Source organism: Siniperca chuatsi, linkage group LG9 (assembly GCF_020085105.1).
Source record: "Siniperca chuatsi isolate FFG_IHB_CAS linkage group LG9, ASM2008510v1, whole genome shotgun sequence".
NCBI lineage: Eukaryota > Metazoa > Chordata > Actinopteri > Centrarchiformes > Sinipercidae > Siniperca > Siniperca chuatsi.
In genome coordinates this window covers 13761920-13783147 of record NC_058050.1, presented here as the reverse complement: position 1 = coordinate 13783147, position 21228 = coordinate 13761920, and the positions used below count along the sequence as shown (strand labels likewise).

At 39.3% G+C, this 21228-nt stretch overlaps 2 protein-coding genes across 4 annotated transcripts; both read left to right on the top strand.

Annotated features, from left to right (window-relative positions):
- The first annotated feature begins 428 nt into the window (after window positions 1-428).
- LOC122882201 (phosphatidylinositol 4-phosphate 5-kinase type-1 alpha-like) lies at window positions 429-14063 on the top strand. Of its 3 annotated transcripts, none has more exons than XM_044209345.1 (17): window positions 485-550; window positions 2240-2278; window positions 3423-3457; window positions 4293-4385; window positions 4609-4739; window positions 4844-4961; window positions 5675-5827; window positions 6008-6307; window positions 7943-8178; window positions 8303-8386; window positions 8507-8555; window positions 9628-9712; window positions 9853-10023; window positions 10189-10321; window positions 10418-10480; window positions 10597-10696; window positions 10829-14063. In XM_044209345.1, exons 1-17 carry the CDS (start codon window positions 505-507, stop codon window positions 10829-10831), a joined length of 1839 nt encoding a protein of 612 aa, XP_044065280.1. In that variant the 5' UTR covers window positions 485-504; the 3' UTR covers window positions 10832-14063. The 3 variants fall into 3 exon arrangements, with proteins under 3 accessions (XP_044065283.1, XP_044065280.1, XP_044065281.1); XM_044209346.1 differs by having other exon boundaries at window positions 516-550; window positions 2203-2278; XM_044209348.1 differs by lacking the exon at window positions 2240-2278 and having other exon boundaries at window positions 429-550.
- A 1874-nt stretch (window positions 14064-15937) lies between these two features.
- LOC122882202 (26S proteasome non-ATPase regulatory subunit 4-like) lies at window positions 15938-21067 on the top strand. Its single transcript, XM_044209349.1, has 10 exons — window positions 15938-16065; window positions 16773-16913; window positions 16996-17110; window positions 17692-17778; window positions 18376-18444; window positions 18581-18796; window positions 19053-19161; window positions 19248-19385; window positions 20443-20498; window positions 20597-21067. The coding sequence occupies exons 1-10, from the start codon at window positions 16040-16042 to the stop codon at window positions 20765-20767; spliced, it is 1128 nt and encodes a 375-aa protein (XP_044065284.1). The 5' UTR covers window positions 15938-16039; the 3' UTR covers window positions 20768-21067.
- Window positions 21068-21228: the final 161 nt, after the last annotated feature.

Sequence of the window (21228 nt, the reverse complement as noted above, 5' to 3'; positions counted from 1 at the left end):
AAATAAAATAACACAAACTATTCATAGCATGTAACACAAACAAGGTGTTATGCATAAAACTGAAGCATAACACAGGATAAACACACGTAAAGTTAATATAACTTATTTCCATAACTAACTAACTGAAGCATAACAGACTTTTTCTGTTAATATGAAAACAATTGAGATTTTATTGCTTTTGGGAAAATTTCTACAAATCTGGAATTTTCTGGAAATGACTGGAAATCATAGTCCAGCTCCCTTCCTAAGATTATTATTAAAATGATTAAAACATATCTCATGGTTAATAATGCATTCAAAGCTATTGGGGAAAAAGATGACCTGTTTTATGTTGTTCTACACCTTTAAACTTGATGTAAATCATCACAAAACTGTAATGCGTAGTATTACAGTAAAACTAAAACTATTCCACTTCCGTCCACTGGGGGCGCTGTGGTGCTGCTGCAGCATGAACATCAGAATTCAACTGTCGGTGCTGTCTGTGATGTGAACAGTCAAATCGTAATGGCGACTGCTGGAACAGCAGACTCGGGATCAACAGCCCCGACAGGTATCTAGTTGCTCAATTTTCCTCCTTTGTTGTCTTTAAGCGAACATTCAAACAGAACTGTGTAACATTTTGTAGCGAAGAAAATTGTCTGATTCGGTGACTATGGCTTTGTCAAGTCCCGGTTAGCCAGTTAGCTAGTTAGCATCGAGGCTTTCAACCTAACAAATGAACCAAGCAATAGCTAGCTTGTTTAGCTGCCTAGTTGATAAACCTTAGTTGGTGTTGTTGTTGATCACACCAAGCTTTAGTTAGCAAGCCACCAGTATTTATATCGAATTATCTATTTGGGTTAATAACATGTAAAGAAAGAATTCCCGAGACCACGTTGGCTCAAGTGAGGTGTTTTGTTATCAAGCCGGTAATTTCTTTAAGGTTACACGGTGTTTTATGCTAATGAGTTAGCTGGACGCAGGCGGTTTAATAAATCTATTGTTTAGTAAATGAATGGGACGTGCTAAGTGGCTGCTGTTTCAAATGGGTCTGTCCATCTATGGGAAACTACTCCGTTATCGCTTAGCCTTCCTCGCCCGTTACACCCCTCCTTTTCCTCTGTCTGTCTGCCCAGGTTTGTGGTAAAGTTAGCAAGCAAATGCACTCTTCATTTGGTACCTTCAACACTAGCCCCCTATCAGATAGTTACTTTCCAACGTTTCACAGTTGAGGTGATGTATCATCAAAACAAATGTTGATTTTATTGATTTCGTACATTCTTTTAACCCATGACACAGGCTTGGCATGCTTATCTAGTTAATACACAGGCTTAATTAATTCTGCTGTCCATGCTCAGCTGATGAACGGTTTGTCTAGGTCCTAGACTAGACTCTAGGATCTCACAGATAAAGATGGGTGGTGGGCAGTTACATTTTCTGAGGACAGGGCAGATGATGGCTACGTTGCATCTTGCTAATCCATTTAGTTCTGCGTCACTTATTAGCTTCCCTGTGTACAGAGGAGTTGCTCTTCTCTTGGTAGCCACCCAGTCTGAATCAGTGAATAAAAATAGTGGCTCGAAAGCACTCTTGTGGCTCCCACATGGCTGAAAGCTCTAGACTGTACAAAAACAAGATACAGCATTCTGTCAAACACACACACACTCACAGACACTTGAGTGACAGTAACATAATGTGGTATCCGTACTGGCCCTTATTGGCCGTGTTTCCTAATTGGCCAAGAACCAGTATATTTATGGAGTCTTCATAGGCAGAAAATGATGTTAGGAGAGTGTGTGTGTCCCATATTATTGCCTTGTCCCTGCTGCAGGCTACATGTGAATAAGGCTGGCAGGGAGTTGTTTAGTATACAGGGTGGAACAGATGGTTTGCCTATTGTCACTGACAAGTTTAAGTTATTGTTAAGTAATTACCCTGATATTGCTATACTGCTGCACAGTGTGTGTTAGTATCTAGTTCTACATTGACTATTGAGAAAAATTTAAGAAGACTCAAATTTAAGAAGAAGCTGGAACCAGAAAATGTTTGGCATTTTTGCTTAAAAAATGATTGAAATGATTAGTCGATTATTAAAATAGTTGCTGATTAATTTTCTGATTGAATTGATTAATTGACTTATAATTTCAGCTCCAGATGAAACACATTGTCTTGTACCTATATACAGTCATGATATAAATTTGTTCAGTGTTGCTCCTTCATTAGGTTAAGCCGTTAAGGCTGACCATGTCCTGCTCCACAGATATTAGGACTCAGTTCTGGAGAAGAGCATTACAGCGAGGTACTAGCATGGGTGTGAGTGTTTCTGTGTGCGTGAGCAGAAATGGCATGAGTAGTGATGATATAGTGTGTTGTTTTAAATAATGAGAGGGAATGTGGGCAGAATAATGCTCATTGTTTTCTGGAGGATTGCCGTGTGTCCCTGTTAACTGAGAAGAGATGCATGGCATTCAGGGATTCTGCCTTATTATTAACACTCCCACCTTTCTTGGGTTGAAGTGTCCACTTACTGTGCATCGCCTGGATTGAATCTGCTGGGCGTAGATTAATTTTCACACACAGGATTTTTACTACAGGTGCAAAATCTTCCCCACATCCTTTTGTATATATATATTAACCTGTGGCACTGCAGCATTGAAGTAGATGTTGCCATTGGTTACAGGCTAGAGGTGCTCGCAGAGTGGGCGAGATAGTAGGTAGTTCTTTTATTTAAACTGTGTGCCTTTCTTACAAAACTACTGTGTGCTGTTGTTATCATGCTTACCCAGACCCATGTGTCTGGGGCATGTATTACAATTTCACTTCTTATCTTTGGTTAGCAAGCCAGTAAATTTTACACCACATCCAGAGGTCTTTGTATTGTGCTGACTCAAACTTTCAACATGTGTTTATTTTACCTACAAGTTACTACTCCTATACTGATCAGTTGAGTTTGCTGAATGGCTTAATGTGACAAACAGTAGTAGTAGTAGTAGTCATAATGTTAGCATATTGGAGTTAATCACAATGATAAAAGCATAGGTACTGTGAGACACAAAGTAGGCTGTTACAGAAAGAGCCAGAAATTGTACAGTTTTTTGAAAGGAGGTGGTGACGCACATCCTCAGGGACCAGATGAATCTGGAGCAGCCAGCTCAGGGGAGAAGTAGTTCCAGTTCACATAGAGCTGGTGTATCAGGGGCAGCAGTCAGTAACTGTGGCCACATTTAGGTCTGGGCTCATCATTGGTCTTGTAGTCATCAGCCAGTGCTGGAAATAGCCCTGCTAATTATCCAGCAGAGGGTTTCTTAAACAGTCATTAAGAAATTCTTCCATGTTAAAAGCTTCCAACTCAAAGTCTTTAAAATGACTTAGAGCATCCAATTTACTCTGACTGCATGGATTTACATTTACAATCCCAATTTAACTTGTTTTTCTGTCTTTAGGGACCAGTGGCATCCGAAAAATGGCCCCTGCAGAGGTAAGGATTCCGGAAAGTGTCACACTGAATTGACAAAACACCTCTGCATTATGTACAGCTCCAAGTAATGTAAATAGTGAACCCAGCGTCATCCCTGAGGAGGGAAGGAGAACAGGTTTAGAGAGTTAAAGCCTGCATTCATGCAGCCATCATCTGCTTGAGACACACTGAAAGTTTTTTAAATTTTTTCTTTGTTTAAGTAAGAGACTGTCCTATGTTTGTTACACAGGTGAATAAATGCCTGGCAAAACGCATGGTCAGCAGTTTCTAGTGTTGTTGGAGAGTTTGTGTATACTCTCTGTATCACAGCCAGCAAACGAACCAATAATGCCACAATATTGTTACTGTAACCTAATATTCAAAGCTAATTATTGAAAACAACAGCAGAAGTTCTTGTTAATAGAAAAAATGCCACAGAAAATCTAAAGGATAACAAAAAATACAAGAATATTTATTGTAGGGATGGGGAATAATGTTTATTGATATTGAGTACAAATTAATGTAAATTTATTTGGTACTTATTTAATTGCAATAACTTACTAAAGCAAACATAAAGTAGACATAAAGGTATCGGTCACATGTAGATAAAGCAATACCAGCTGACATTGCTTTCACTCCCTTCTTCAAGTTGACAAGTTAACCTTCGCTGAGAGTTCAGCAACATGTCAGCTGAGTTGATGGCTAGGTTACCACAGGATGAGATTGTCATGTGAAGATGTTTACCCAATATGGCCTAAAGCTTACATACAGCTACCTCTTTGTCTTCTGTGTTCACAAGCATAAACACACACACCAGGCCATATTTAAATGTTTTTCTCTCGGCTTCTCTCCTCAGATCCCTGGCTCTTCAGGTACAACTCAGAGTATGAAGAAGACCATTGGACACCGGGGCGTTGAGACCACCACAGGAGAGACCACCTATAAAAAGGTTAGAACATGATGGGGGGGGGGTCAGTGACACCGGTGGTTTTTTGACACCCACACCTATGAGCAGAAAAGGTGAAAAGGGTGTTTCGTGTTTATGTACTAAAGTTAGTTTGGAAATTCATCTCACTAGATGCCCAAGAATAGTGAGTAAAACAGCAGAAGTCACAGGGGTAAAATGTTGTTTGTTCCAGTGCTTACTATCTTCTCCTCTCTGACTTCTTTAGACCACGTCATCTGCCCTAAAAGGTGCCATCATGTTGGGCATTGCTCACACAGTTGGCAGCTTAAGCCAAAAGGCAGAAAGGGATGTTCTCATGCAGGACTTTGTGGTGGTCGAAAGCATTTTCTTCCCCAGGTTTGTAACAGAAGTCATAGTTCAATAAACATGTGTTTTTTGTGGATTTCATGTAGTGTGATAATGGTCTTTCTGTCTCTGGCTCTCTCTCTCTGTGTTTTCAGTGAAGGCAGTAACCTGACTCCTGCTCATCACTACAGTGACTTTCGCTTTAAGACCTACGCTCCTATTGCCTTTCGTTACTTCAGGGAACTCTTTGGCATCCGGCCAGATGACTACCTGGTCAGTGCTTACACCAAACACACACTGCCATGTTTACAAGAACTGCTCTTGTTATTTGTTTAGTCACTGTTCCTATATTTCTTTTGTAGAATGGTTTAGTTCAATGGTTTTAACCTGTGACCCCTCTTGAGGATGAAAAGTGCCACCTAAATTGTGAGGCATCCCAGTTTTGTAAATCGAATGAGAGATAGAGTGAGGCATGAAGGGCTTTCTCATTCGCCATATCTGCCTTTTGTAAGACAAATTTTTGACCTTTAACTCCTGTAGTTTTAGTTTCAAAAACTCAAGTGGTTTTGTAATAAGTCATGTCGGGTTTGCCTTAGCATCTTGGAAGGTTTAAGGTGTTCCTTCCCCAACACATGGCCACAAGTTATTGACACTCTGGTCGTGGATCCCCGCCATCACAGGTCTGAGTGAAGCCTTAATCCAAATACTTTTTGTCATATTTCCTGCTTTTGTTTCCCCCCCAACACTTTCTCTGCTGGCTGTTTTTTAATAGCAGCATTTTGGAATTTCACACTCTCACTGATTAGAAATCGCTCCATGTTTTCACAAAGTAATTGGTGCAAACAGGAGTCAGTGTCAGAGGTCTGTTGTTGTTTCTGACCCCCCAGTTAAGAGCCTCTGGTTTAGTTAAATTAGAGTTCTGGATATGCCAACATGTTTGCTCTGTTTCAGTTGGATACTAACGCAGACTCCTCTTTCTCTTGAAGTATTCTCTGTGTAACGAGCCACTGATCGAGCTGTCTAACCCCGGAGCCAGCGGATCCATCTTCTATGTCTCTAGTGATGACGAGTTCATCATCAAGACTGTTCAACACAAAGAGGCAGAGTTCCTACAGAAACTCCTGCCTGGATACTTCATGGTGAGCCTGACGATGAATATAACGGAAAGTGGGAGCGTGTTCAGTATGAATGATTATTGTTGCAATAACTATAATTACCATGAGAGTAGGAGTCTTAAATGAGTGGGAGCTATAATAATTTATTTCCAAATTAAAGTGTCACAAATCTAATCTGTTTTCCATATTCCTCCTCCCTTCCAGAATATAAACCAAAATAAGCGCACACTGCTACCCAAGTTCTACGGACTGTATTGTGTTCAGGCAGGGGGCAAGAATATCCGTATTGTAGTGATGAACAATCTTCTGCCTCGGACCATTCCCATGCACCTCAAATATGACCTGAAGGGGTCCACCTATAAGAGACGAGCTTCCCCTAAGGAGAGAGAGAAGGCCGTTCCCACTCACAAAGACCTGGACTTTATCCAGGACTTGCCTGATGGCCTGCTGCTGGAAGCAGACAACTACAATGCCCTGTGCAAGACTATACAGAGGGACTGCTTGGTGAGTCATAGAGACACTTGATTTTCATTGACTGATTGATTTTTATTCAAGTGTTGTGCATTCAAGCCTCTCAGCCCACATGGAAGTACAGGACACATTCGCGTGCATTGTTACAATATGCAAGTGTATTAAAATTCCTAAACAAGCTCAGATGGTACACCAGCAGAATGTCATTGTGCCCTCACATAAAAAAGTCTGTATTTTCTGCCAAATAGATCCATAGAATCTGACTTTCTGAACATTAAGTCTGTTATTATCATCTCACAAGACAAATGTGTAGAAATATGAAAGACACAGATTTTTTAGGTCATTATTAAAAAAACAAACAAATGCTAGCAAGTGTTGAGTTTTGTTTTTACTAATGACATAGTGGATATGTTTTGTTCTGTGAGGTACCAACAAATGTAATGAAAACCCAGAAATTTTTTCTGCAGACAGTTTGACAGACTAAGCAGCAGGTGCGATAACCTCCATAGAAACAAAACATTAGTTCTTTGCTGTTAAACTTTTTATTACAGAGGCATCTATAATTTTCAGTTTCTCCTAAGGCAATTAGTCAGTGTTGTTTGTTGCTTAATGTTGAGCTCCACCCCTGCTCGCAGTTGAATGATCATCAACAGTCTAGTGTTGAAGAGATGACTCAAGCTTACATGACACTGGAAACTAATACTTTGTTTACTTTGAGGCATAATACCATTTTCAACGATGAAAGAGACTGGTGGCATTTATCATTGCAGTTAACATGGGATGTCATGATTTTGTGTATAGTCAGTGTTGGTTTATTTTATACTTGGGAAAGCCAAACAACTTATATAACAGAAGCTGCATGTAATTTATTCATCAAAATATCTCTTTCCATCAGAGGTTTATCCATCTTTGTGGCTGCTTTGCTTCTCCAGCCTACTTAAGTTACGTGACTCATCATCACTCATGTATTATCTTTTCCGGTATCACAATTACCTTGACCACTCTGTATGGATTTATTTTGATTTTGATTGTCTACCATTGTGTGAGCTAATTGTTGCTGTCTGATTGGCTGTTGGTGTTGCTTGTGTGTATCTCATCCTAATTGTCGTGTATAAGTAGCAGTTTTATCATCACAATAATCAAAATTATTTGATTATTTATAGCCCATATGTGTAGGATGTGAAAATGTTTTACTGGGGTGAATCCTAGTGGTTGTATCAAAAATTTGCAGACAGCAATACCCGCCACTACCACTGTATTCATATGGCATTGCAAATAGAGGTTCAAATCCAACAAGCCTAATCAACATTTTTATATATTTTATATTTCATTTAGTGTTTTACTGCCCTCCACTGTACAGGTATTTTTTTTAAATGTTGAAAATTAAACTTTGAAAAACATTTAAGTAATGGTCCTTGGAATCAAAACACAAAAACTGCTCATGAATGATGTGGCAACCAGTTGTAGGCAGTGAAAAATGTTGTGGATATTTTGAGTGTGAAGGTTCGCCGCAGTTTTTCTTCTGCTGCTGGTTCTTTCACTCCCACTTCGAAACGAAAACATTGTTGTCGTGAGTCTGTGGTATTACCTATGAAACTGTATGTGTGAATGTTAAGACACAAGGGGTTGCTCCTGTTGATGGTCAACTCATTTATTGTGTTTGTGTAGCTATTGCAGAGCTTCAAGATCATGGATTACAGTCTGTTAATGGGCATCCACAACATGGACCAAGCCAGTCGAGAGCGGGAGCGCGGTGGGGGCAATTCAGGGGACAGTGGGGGGTCGGAGGGAGCAGTGACGCCAGATCAACGCCGGCCACAAGCCCAGAAAAGTCTGTATTGTACAGCCATGGAGTCCATTCAGGGGGAGGCTCGAGGGAAGGGAGCATTGGATTCAGAAGACCAGTGAGTCTTATTGCTTAGCTGACCACAAGCAGAGCTGAATTTGAACTAGTGTTTGATTGTAGTGTATTCTGTGACTGGGACAATTAAATGATCTGTTGTTCTTTCTCTGGCCTTGTCTTTCCAGCATGGGCGGTATTCCATCTCGTAATACGAAAGGAGAGAGGTTGCTGATCTACATCGGCATCATTGACATTCTCCAGTCCTACAGGTTGGTGTCTCAGAGCAGCCAGATCAATTCCTCGTATATTAATTCATGAGCAGGCTTCCCACCTCCATTACCCATTTATATAACTTGCAGTAAATTGTTTTATTATGTGTTATTATTTAGGTTTATTAAGAAGTTGGAGCACTCCTGGAAGGCCTTGGTCCATGATGGGGTAGGTGCCTACACACTAAATGTTCTATAAAGTTAAACAAAGTATCGTTAAGCATTGAAGCTGATAGGGCTGTACCGAATAGTCAGAAGCTTCAAAGCTGCATTTATAACGTTGGCATTCGAATTCTAAATCAACATTCGAATGCTGCGCAGCTTTTTATTTTGAATTTTTTTTATGTCTGTTCATTCTGTTTAAACCAGGTATTTCTGCACAGTTGCAGATAAAGATTAGGCTACACTAATATCATTACTATTATACTATTTGTAGAATTAGATTCCAGTGTTGGCTGCGTAGGATTATTTCTGTAATCATTTCCAAAATTCACAACATGTTTTTATCTAATGAAATATTCTGCTTCAATTTATATTTGTTGCCGTTTAGCTGCTGTCAAAAAACTGTTTGCTCACCTAGTTGCCGCACACAAAGGGCACTCTAGCAGCAGTATTGGATGAACCTGCTGCCTACATGTATTATGTACGTATATGTATATGTTCAGTTTATTTCAATTGATGACAGACATTCGAAGCTTCATTCAAAAACCTCAATAGAAGCGTTGAATGTATAGGATGACATTCGGTACAGCCCTAGAAGCTGAGCAGAATGGCTCAGAGTACTGTGTATCATTCACAGCTATAAATTGTGTTAATATGCAACTTAGAACTGGAACGATTATTCAATTAATCAATTAGTCGTTTGACAGAAAAATAACTGGCTACAAAATTGACTAATTGTTAAAGCCATTTTTTAAAACAAAAATTGTGTAAAATGCCAAACCTCTGGTTACCACTTCTCCACTGTGAGGATCTGTTGCTGTTCTTTTGTAATTGTCAACTAAACATCTTTGAGTTTTGGACTGTTGGTTGGACAAAACAAGACAAGACATTTTTCAGTAGTTTACTTGATTAATGAAAATAAATGGCAGATGAATCAATAATGAAAATAATTGTTAACCAACAAACACAAACAAAAAGTATTAGGTACAGCTGTTTGTGGGACAGCTTTGATTGTGTATAGGCTTGAGTGCTGTAGTATCTCAGGTTCTAATGGCTCTGTTGCTGTTTTACTACTTTAGGACACAGTTTCAGTTCACAGACCTGGCTTCTATGCAGATCGTTTCCAGCAATTCATGTGCAACACAGTGTTCAAGAAAATTCCACGTAAGTGTGTGTGTGTTTGTTTTTTTTTTTTTTTTTTAAATATACTGAAGTTATTAGCCTGATGCATATAAATCCCAGGGGTGAAAAGTCTAGGTGCCCTTATTGATCATTTCCACTTTTATGTCCCCCATCATCTTCAGTAAAACCATCACCATCTAAGAAGAGTCGTGGTGGAGGTCAGGGAGGTCTTAGGAGGGCCCCCACCCTGGGAGCTCCCACGCCGCTCTCCCATGCAACAGGACAGTCAGCCGTTGACTCCAAACTAGTCTACCACAGCCACTTTAAAAGCACAGACTCAGAGGCAGACAGCGGTAAGAAATGAGACATCAACAGCAAAGTGATTGAAAAAGAACATTAAGTAGATCTATTGTAAATTGTATCCACAACGACTATTCCACTCATAGCTGTGCTCAGATTGGAGATACTGGTGTTGAAATTTGCAACAATTTGGTTTCTTATTGATTCTTTGTTCTCAGGCGTGCAGTCGGGCAGACCAGATCTTGTTCCGAGGACCCCTCCACTTGTAGAAAACCCTGCTGACTGTGAGGCCAACCTGTCCACCTCATCACTAGGCAGCACAGGGGTTGCCTCCACCTCGCCTCCCCTACGGTAAAGCATCACCAAGAGAATAATGCATGACCTTTATTCTTCCATCTCACTTTCACACTCTGTTTTAATTTTCTTTGCTCTGACTTTTCTCCGTAGGTCTGTAGGGGTGGAAGTGCACAAATCAGCAAACACAGACTTTGACCAGGGTTCTTCCCACAGGTACAGAAGACAGTGATAGATCATAAAATTACAGCCTTATCAGACTGTAAAAGAGATGTATTTTTCTCGCTTGTGATAGTCATTGTGTCGTATTAATTGCCTTTTTTCTGTTCCAGTTTGGAGGCAGGAGGGGCTTTAGATAATTCAGGCAACCTGCCTGGAAACGAAGATGTAGTTTCGCTCTCAGACATCATCCCTGAGACCAACATCTGTTTTGTAAGTCTAAACGATGAAATTATACATCTGTAATTGAAGATTATTTATGATTTGATTGTTGCAGCCAGTATTAGTTGTACATTTTTTATACCCTTCATAATATTGATATTGACATTAGTTTCATCTTTACAGTAAAAAAACAGACACAGTGCCATCTAAAGATGCGTTTTTGGACGGGGTGACATGGGAGAAGTGAGGACAAAGAGAGTGAAAGTCACCCATCCACCACAGACGCTCCACTGCACCTCTGTTTTCTCACCCAAAGGGATCGCTGGATGAAGTAGCGAGGTGCAGTGGAGGTTGTGACAATGAAGAAAGGTGGTGAGAGATCAAGAAGAAGACGGTGTGCGGTAGGATTTAGGCTTTCCCAGCCATCAACACTGTCACTGTGCGCACGCATTTGCCCCCCAATGTCCCAAAGCCAAATTGTTTTTGATATACACCTGGGAAAAAAAGCTTATGACCCTGAATTGGCAGCTCTTTAGTAGCTCTAGCAGCATTACATTGATTAAACAAAGATGATGCTGCGATGACATTATAAACAAAATAATTAGTTGTATATTGTAAAAAAAAGGGAAAAAAAAGCCCATGCCCCAGTCACCAGTGGATGGTGAGGGCAGTCAAATGATCCATGAAGAGTCAGTCATCAGGTCCACTTTACGCAGCATGAAGCGATGTGAGATGGCACAGACAGCAGTTCAGCAAGAACACACAGCACATGAAGGGAATATCCTGCATTTGTAGGAATGAATATTTTCCTGTGTGTTCATGCACAGTCTAAGTGGGTTCACATTTCCGGGATTCACACTCTAGTGTTCCCGTTACTGCACTTCCATTTCCCCTCGGCACTCCTCATGAGCAGGGGCACTCGGAGCTTTTAGTGGTCAAATCAACACTTGCTGCTGTTGACTCTGCAATCATGTATGCATTTCTTTTTACTGATTGTGGATGTACAGGTATATGTATGAAATTGGATTTTGAAACAGCAGAAGGATAGGTCGAAACCGACCTATACAGTAATTTTCTCTCATGTTTTGTTTTAAGTTATTCTGCTGGAAGCCACGGTGGTGCTGCAAAGGTCCAGCTAGATCTTTCCACTGCTGAATGTACATTACAATGTTTTTCGTATATAGAATGTGTCTTATTAACATGGCAGACCGCATTTGTACCACCCTAAAAAAATATCCCCCTCTGATGTGACCATATGTGCTCAAGTATAAATTAATACAGAGAGAAGAGCTGTCGACAGCATTGCTGGCCAGTAGATGCTGTTAAATGAAGTCATGCTATTAAGCTAATAGAACAGTAATAGTTGCCAGCCACTTTCATTTGTCTATCATGTCTGTGCCTTTTACATGTTTATCCCTTCCCTAACGTGATGTATAACTGACATTTTTTACAGGTTAGTGTTGTAGTGACACAGACAAACCTGCCTTATCACTACAGCTGAAGTCATCTAATAGCCATTTGTATGTCTGGAACCACCACCACTTGTCAGGGTATAAAAGAATTTCAGATTTTAATTCAAACACTAGTACAATCTCTTTTGGTTAAATATATGTCGAGTGTTCAGTCACTGTGGTTCATCAGCTCAACTTTATCCTTTTAACTCTCCTGACATCAGAGAGTAAAGATGTTTATCTCTCATTAATCATTTCTGCTGGTTACAGAAATGACACCCGCCCACATCCACTCTTGGACCAATATTACTAACCGTGTGAATAACTAATTTTTGTATTTTTTTTTTATTTTTTTTTTGTATCTAGTCTTACTCAGCTTTTACTCGGGCTGTTCATAAAAATGATGCTTTGTTTTCACAAAATGTTGTGTGTTTATCTTATAGTTTAGGGCACTAAACAAGCTCCTGAGGTGGCCGGCAGAGAGCTTTTTACCCCCATGAGATATTTCTGATACAGAAATTTGAATCACTACCAAGTGACTGTAGCAAAACTCAAGATCTTAGACATCATCTCATCTAATGAATTACTGTTTATGTTTGTTAGACACATGTGGTCTATGCAGCAGAGAGGGAGATGGGGAAATGTGAGTTGTGAATATAGAAAGAAGGAAAACTACTCATGTTCATCGATGCACAGTTGAAGATTTAGGACTAAGTCTTTTGTATTATAGGCACCAAAGAAAAGAGTAGGGAGGTCCTGCAAATGTTCAGGATCCAGTACAGTTAACATGAAAATGAAATTAGACACTCCTCAATACCTACATGGATTGATATGTTGTATATGGTAATAACACTGGGTTGACCTGTGTTTTAAGGATCTATTATTAAACTGGATGGGTTTTTTTGCTAAATAATTTCATGTCTGATTAAGCTGTATCTGACATAAACCTAGTCCCTGTAAAGATTTATTTTTTATTTATCAAAGAATTGGTTTACATTGTGGCCTGAGATATTTCAAGATTTAACTCCACATTCCTGTGAAATTCAAGTTAAATTTAGTACAATTGTGGTAGCTCTTAGAACCCATTATTTTCCTACCTTTGTGTAGTTGGGATGATGTACTTGATATGAATTATTTCTGGTATTATGCTAAAGTGTAAAACATTGATTATTTCAAACAGATCAGTTCAAAGTTGTATTTAGTTGGTTAAGAGTCAAACAGCCACCAAAGAAAACACTCCAAGAAATTCTCTCATTTAGAAAAATCCAGATTATATTTTGTAACACCTGCATTTTGATGTTTTATGTTGTAACATTTTCTAATGAGTGGTACAGTGTAATTGCTGGATGCAGACCAGTTCTGTCACAGTTGTTTTGTACTACACAATGGCACAAGAGAAACATCATCCTTCGGTGCTTAAAGGGGCGGTGCACTCAGTATAGACACTACAGAATTTTTGAAGTAATGCAATATGAACACAATCTGCCACCTTTCAGCTCTAAGAAGTATATTTATTAATATGGTTGATTGTTGCAGGTTGGAATGATAAAAGTTGTGTTATGTACCTTAGCTGATTGTATGTATACTGTATACTGACAGAAGGATGTCTGAAACTTTATAGCATGTATTGCCTATGAAGAGGTAGACTGTTTGACAATTTCACTTTTTATATTTCATGTTAAGATTGTGATATGATAGTCTCTCCATGATGATTCTGGGTTGTTAATCTCCCACGCTTTTTCTACATGAATGTTTCACACGGCTTACGAGCCAAACGTTGCTGGTTGTCCTATATGCTTCAATTACTATATTTTTACTGTGTATAAAATGTGTATATGTACATAGGAGTCACGAAAATGCCTTCTAATGCAATATGTGCTGCCTGTCCCTCCTGCCATGTTTCAGTTATGTGGTGGTGATGTTTTCATGTCTGATTTTAAAGGATTAAACATATTTTCTAAATCTTGGTTTTGGTCCCTTTTTTGTTTGTGTATTATCCAACTACCTGTTACTAGCTGTTTGTGGATAACAGGGTATGTTACAAAAAAAGTACCACCATCTTTTAAGTGTGAAGAGATTTTAATCATCTGTACAGAACATAACACGTGTTTCAAATAGTGAATGCTGCATTAAATGTGGTGACTAGTGATTAATTCACTATTATTATTTACATCCTGTTACATAACTTCAGACTCCTCAGCCACCAGAACCTGCCCTGTGACTTCAAACTCCAGGGCTCTCCAGTTGAACACATTACCTGGAGTGAAGTGACTGTCATCCATATCGCATTTGATCTCATTGACGGGGAGGACGTAGTACTTTAGTAATTATACCAATGAAAGATTGATTTGCAAAGAAACCCCTGCCATAGGAGTCCTGCCCTTGGCCCTGGATGCTGGTGGGCCCAGATTGGATGAATCTCTTGATGGTTGCCTTGCCATCCACCCACAGTTGAGCCAACCCATTGTCAGAGTGCCAGGTGTTTGGAGAAAATGACAGCGACAGGAAGTCTGTGCTCCCGTCCCGAGCATGTATCCTGATGACATCCTCTGAATTGATCTTAAAGAGCACAAAGTCATTGCTGTGCGCAGAAGTAGTCAAAGAGAAGAGCACGTAGTTCCTGGTGAGATCGTTGTGGAATCTGAACAGATGTGCCAGCTGTGAGAAACTGGGGCAAACAATTCAGCAAACATTACCACGAACAAAGAAGCTTTCTGATCATACTACCTCTTACCTGAGACAGACGGTCACAGAGCTGAATTTGGTTTAAGGAGTGAAACAAACAGAAGCGGCTGTTATATCATTCAAATTCTACTCAGTAAACACAAGCTTTTGCACAAAGTTTTGTTGATAAAACAAATACCTTGGGGTGTTGCAAACATCAAAAGTAAGTTTCTCTATCTGAGATTTCAAAAAGTCAATATTTTAGTATCAATGAAAATAATTGTTTTTTCAGTAATTTTATGGTCATACAATCACTTCAGATCAATAATTCCTTCACTAATCACCGGTTGGCAGCATCTGCAGGCTTCAAGCTTTTTATTTTTACGAAGGGAAATAAATTAAGTCATTAATGTTTTTCCATCAACCAATGAGTAAATATAATTTCATTAAATTGGTTATTTGTATTGTGACAGTAAATGTAAACAAATTAACAAAACATCAGTTTGGAAATTTCACACTATTAAGTTGATAAACTATTAAGTTTGAGATTTATAGAATATCTTTTACCTAGTGTCAGCTTCTTGTGCTGGATGCCCCAGTTTCAGGTTGTCTGACCTGCTTTTATTTGTGAGACAAAAGTTTGATCTACTTTCATCATGAAGGACTGTGTGCGCTTTCCCAACCATGGGATAAATCAGACAAGAAGCAGGGAACCTATTGTAGCATGAGACATGTTTTGGGTCTGATGGGGCATACTATATCCTAATGGGACAGTTGGGTGATTCATTTTAGCCCTAATGTCACATGGAAGGGGCTTTATTCTATCACATGGCACCTATTGCTCATGTGCACACCACCATACATGTACAGTATGTAGGCCTACATGTGTCTTTTGTTTGTGTGTGTGTGCCTGTACTATTAGGTAGTGCCCCTTTAAAAGTATCTTTTTTTGTAGGTTCTTGTCATTAAGCAGGCACACCCCAGAGCCAAAAGAGGTGTTTTCATTTTTTGCCCGTGGCCTTTTGAGAGTCTGTAGCATTACACACCACTGGTTCAAAACACAAATCACAATCTGTATGACCCCACAGAGCAAGAAAAGTGAAAAATGTAAAATCTTATATAGTCATTTTTTATGGTTATCAATCATCCTAACATTTTATCATAACACTGTATGAAATTCGTAGCGTATAAATTAATTTTCTTTTCTAAAAAACAAAACAAAACAAAACAGCATTACCCATAAACCATCACGATGACGTGGTAAACCACAGACATCAAGATGGGGCTTGAAAGTACTATGGTCTGGTAAGGAATTAGAAATATGTTTAAAGTTAAAATTGAAAAGGCTAACTTTATTAAAATAAGCTATTATTTGATAAACGAAATGTGCGACTTTTGACGTCGTTTGTCTGAAACACTCGTAGAGGTTTACTTGTTTTGTTTTGGGTTGAAGATGCTCGAGCTATTCCCTGAGTCACTCCATAACCCAGCGTTAGCCTGCAGGAGCTTCCAGCACATAGCTAACCAACGGCTTTTTAGTCAGGTTATGGCCCTTTTAACAAGTTAGATGTTTAATGCTAATCAATATTGTGTTGTTATCTGACGTTTATGGGACTTAACTGTAAAGTCCAGATTGCGCCTCAAGTTTAACAAAAATGGCTTTGTTTAACGCGTTAGCATTAGCTTGCTAACAAAATCAAAACCTACTGTCATTGGCAAAACATGCAGCTCAGTGGGATCTATTGTTGCCTTCATTTGACCAACCTAATAAACCAAGCTAGCATGCTATTTAGCTAGTTATTGCAAATAGACGCTGTTTGTCAGTTTTGGATGCATTCAGAGAGAGTACACAACATGAAAAACCTGTTTTGTTAAAAAAAATTGTATTTTCATTAATGTGTAATTATTGAAACTTTTTTCTTTAATCATTTTATCAACTAAATGTCAGAAAATAGTAAAAAAAAATGCATATCACATTTCCCATATTGCTTGTTTTGTTCAATTTCTCTTAGTGTGGACAACAGTGAGTACATGCGCAATGGAGACTTTCTGCCCACCAGGCTGCAGGCTCAGCAGGACGCAGTTAATATTGTTTGTCACTCCAAGACCCGCAGCAACCCTGAAAACAATGTGGGCCTCATCACCATGGCAAAGTAAGAGGCAGTGTGTTTGAATTAGTGTACTGACATTTAAAATATGTTAGTATAATAACACAAGTGTTATGTCCCTGTGCAGCAACTGTGAGGTGCTGACCACACTGACCCCAGACACAGGCAGGATACTGTCCAAGCTGCATGCTGTGCAGCCTCGTGGAAACATCAGCTTCTGCACCGGCATCAGGGTGGCACATGTGAGTTTGTGACTTTCATTGCACAGTGAGTCTTCTCCTGCTCCTCTTACAGGAAACCAATAGAAGAGCTGGAAAAGAGTTGTGATGTGTGAAGTGAATTTTAGGAACATTAGGACATATGGAGAGGTCAGTTAAAGTTACTACTGTAAATATAAATAAGTCTTTATTCAAAGAAACTTAAGGTTTAACCCAACTCTGAGTGCTTCCTCTCTCCTGACACAGTATAAACACAGGGCAAGCAGTTTGAGATTTGATTTTTGGATTCACAATTAATAGAAGCTATAAACCTGTTTAACCACATACATTTGACTTGTCATAGCAGGAAAAACACAGGTTTTGTTAACAATTAACAATGTCTAAGTTCAAGCAAGTCCCAGTGAGCCAACATACACAACTGATACTGGCTCACCTAAATGTAATGCAGCCATCATTAATGTTATTAATTACACCTGTGCTTTTCCTGCTATGACATGCAAAGATGTCTGTGATGAAAAGATATATTGTCCTCTTTGTCACATAAATGTATTTTGTTAGTTCATAAGGTCTTTCTTTTTAACCGTTTGCTATGTTTCTCTCTGTAGTTGGCGCTGAAGCATAGACAGGGCAAAAACCACAAGTTGCGCATTATTGCATTTGTTGGCAGCCCAGTGGAAGACAACGAAAAAGATGTGAGCTAAGTTCTGACAAGACTTTCAACAATATCACACTGTAAACATTTTCTTTGGATGAGATGGTAGACATCCTCTTGGAAAAGCATGCTGCTCACCACACTTTGAACACTCCTGCCTGTACACACCAAAGTACCATTAACACATAATTATTCACACTTTGTTTATCTAATAAGTAACTGACAGGTCTTATTCCTGGGTTACGAAAGACTTGACAAACTCAACAGCAAACATATCTTTGAAGAAGTTAAACACTACTTACTACTAGTATTACGTTTTTTTCTGCAAATTGTACCATTACATTATCAGTGGAAATGTGCAGACAGCAGAGGCCTCCCTCACAAAGGCGGATTAAGTTATCTGGATAACATTGCAGAGTAAAGCCCAGAAAATCTTCAAGTCTGGAAAATGGACTGATGTAAAAAGAGCTCTTCTAGGTTTACTCAGTATTGTTATCATGCTTACTTAGTAATGCTTTTTCACCTGTTCATTTGTGGGAAAAAATGTCTGATAGCATCAGTGTACTAATGTGTCTGTCAGGCCTGTGATAAAACATGTAGTGTTTGTGTCAGCTGAAGTATTTTATTTTTCTTGTAGCTGGTCAAAATGGCAAAGCGTCTAAAGAAAGAAAAGGTCAATGTGGATGTCATTAACTTTGGAGAGGAGGTATTTTTCCATCAAAGCTCCACACACACACACACACAACCTCTTGAATATCTGATGTGCTGTTGTGTATATTTTTGCCCTCTCTATGCTGTTGTCTGGTCCACGTGCTTACCCTCATTCTTTCTCAACCCTGCAGGAGATGAACACAGAGAAGCTGACGGCCTTCATCAACACTTTGAATGGCAAGGAGGGCGCAGGCTCCCACCTGGTCACAGTGCCCCCAGGCCCCAGTCTGGCTGATGCCCTGCTGTCCTCACCCATCCTGGCTGGAGAGGGAGGTGCAGTGTTGGGCCTGGGTGCCAGTGACTTTGAGTTTGGAGTGGATCCCAGCGCAGACCCAGAGCTGGCCTTGGTAAGAGAGCAGGGGAAAGATGCTACAATAGTTCACTGTAGTATGTATAGTTTGTATAGTTCTTTATAATCACAATTCTTCTTGTCTTTTGCCTGTAAAATTCTCTGGATTATTCATCCATATTGCTGTTTTCTTCACAACTACCTTCTATACCACATTTTGTGTTTTTTATTCTTTCGTCATTGTATATTTCTGTGGCATCATGCTACTTGCTGTTTGATTAGATTGTTTTCTTCCTCTCTTCTCTTTTCTCTAGGCTCTGCGAGTGTCAATGGAGGAGCAGAGACAACGACAGGAGGATGAAGCTCGCAGAGTCGCTGTTGCATCAGCTGCTGAAGCTGGCATTTCCTCCCCTGCCGCAGATGGTGAGAAAAATGTCCACCTTGATTTGCTATCATAGATGCCAATTTCTTCCCATCTTCCTTCATATTTTTCTCTCTTTCTGTTGCAGAGTCTGAGGATGCCCTGTTGAAGATGTCTGTTCCCCATACAGACTCATCCACACCTGCTCTGCCAGACTTCAGTCGCATGACAGAGGATGAACAGATTGCCTATGCTCTGCAGATGTCTATGCAGGGAGCAGGAGCAGGTTAAACAGTTTGAATTGTCTGAGTTCCCCTGACCAGAGAATTTGATAACCTATAATACAAGCTGAGATTCAGTATGCATCACATCAACAATATAAAATACACAGCAGAATTTGTTTACAGCTAGATCCTCACACTCTTGTACAGGACATTCTGCTTTCATGAGCTGCTTTAATGGTCAGTCTCTGAGTCGCCACAGCCGATGGCTGAAAGCTGAAACTTTTGGCTTTCAGCAGTAAATGAAAGTTCTTTAAGTTTCACTGTTTCTAAAAAAACAAACGGTTTCTGCAGCTGTTTGAGCAGTTGTCACATTAGTTAGGACATAATAGCCCATTTTATACTTAATTATCATTCACACACTTACTTATTTACTTTGCTGGCTGGCGGTTTAAGGCATGTTAGAGGAAGCAGAAGGACCAGTTTTTGCGGCTTCAACTTAGAAGTGTTCTATATGCGTTTTACTTGTATTATTGGTATTCTTGAATCTCCAGAATATAGAGTATATCTGCCTTTTATTACTGTAGGTATGATTGATTGTAGAAGTGAATATCTAACTGCTAATTTGGATAATTATTACCTGAAGCTACTGACATTGGGGTTATTGGTTTGTTTGTATTTGGACTCTAATGCAATTTATTATGCCAGGTGGAAACTTTGGAGCCTGGAAAACATTCCCACACATCCTACTTGTGATTAACCACTAAACAGTTGGCAGGAGCAGTTTTTACTAGTCTGCAGCCCATATTTACAGAGTATTCTATATGTGCTGAATGCAGCATGAGAGTACAAGTGTCGTATTACTCTTATTACTTAAAACAACACAACAGATATTTGCAATAGTGGATTTAACTGTTGAACATGTGTTTTTTTGCACAGCAGTATATTCAGGAACATATAGCTGTAGTTGAAGTGCTTTGAGTAGTCGGAAAAGACTAGAAAGGCGCTATATAAGTACAGTCCATTTACCATTTACCATATCCCAGGTTAAAAACAACCACACTTGTCTGTCAACCCTATTTTTCCTACTCAAAAAACATTTCTCTTCCATTTTTCTCGCAGAGTTTGGTGCTGAGGACATGGACACAGGAGCTGACATGGACTCCAGTAAGGCTAAGGTTAGCACAAGCCCTTAATAGTTCTCATTTGTCTTTTTTCATCAGATTGAAAAGTGCTTGGTAAAGATTAGTTACAATATGTAATTTTCGGTGTCCAGGATGAAGAAGACTACGATGTTATGCAGGATCCGGAGTTCCTTCAGAGTGTCCTGGAAAACCTTCCCGGAGTCGACCCCAACAACGAGGCCATCCGTAGTGCCATGGGCTCTCTGGCATCCCAGACAGGCTCTAAACCCGACACCAAGAAGGATGAGGAGAAAAAGAAATGAACACCCTTAGAGAGGAACTTTAATATATATGATAAATAAAAAAGACCAGAGAATTGCACTGCATGTGTTATTCACTGTATTACATTATTACTCTCCTCGATACGGGAACCATTTTGTTCATCTTTTGTTCATGTAGCTGTGTAAACTGTAAACAACTTTTGCCTTTTTTTAACTTTAGGTTAAAGGCCTATTCTGATTTCATTTTTTGTGTGTCAAGCAAATATGCTTACTTTTGAATCTTTTGTAATAAAACTACTCAATAACATGGGCAGCTTTCCTCAATAAATTTATAGAATACAAGGTGGTACTTCATCTAATGCTTGAAATGTATTTACAGTTTAATTTTTAATGTTTATCAAACATTCATCGATATTGTTTGGTGGCCTTGAAATTTACATACTTTAACTGGTATTACAGTTAGTGTCATATTCAGTGCCCAGTTAAACTTTCATTTAAACTTT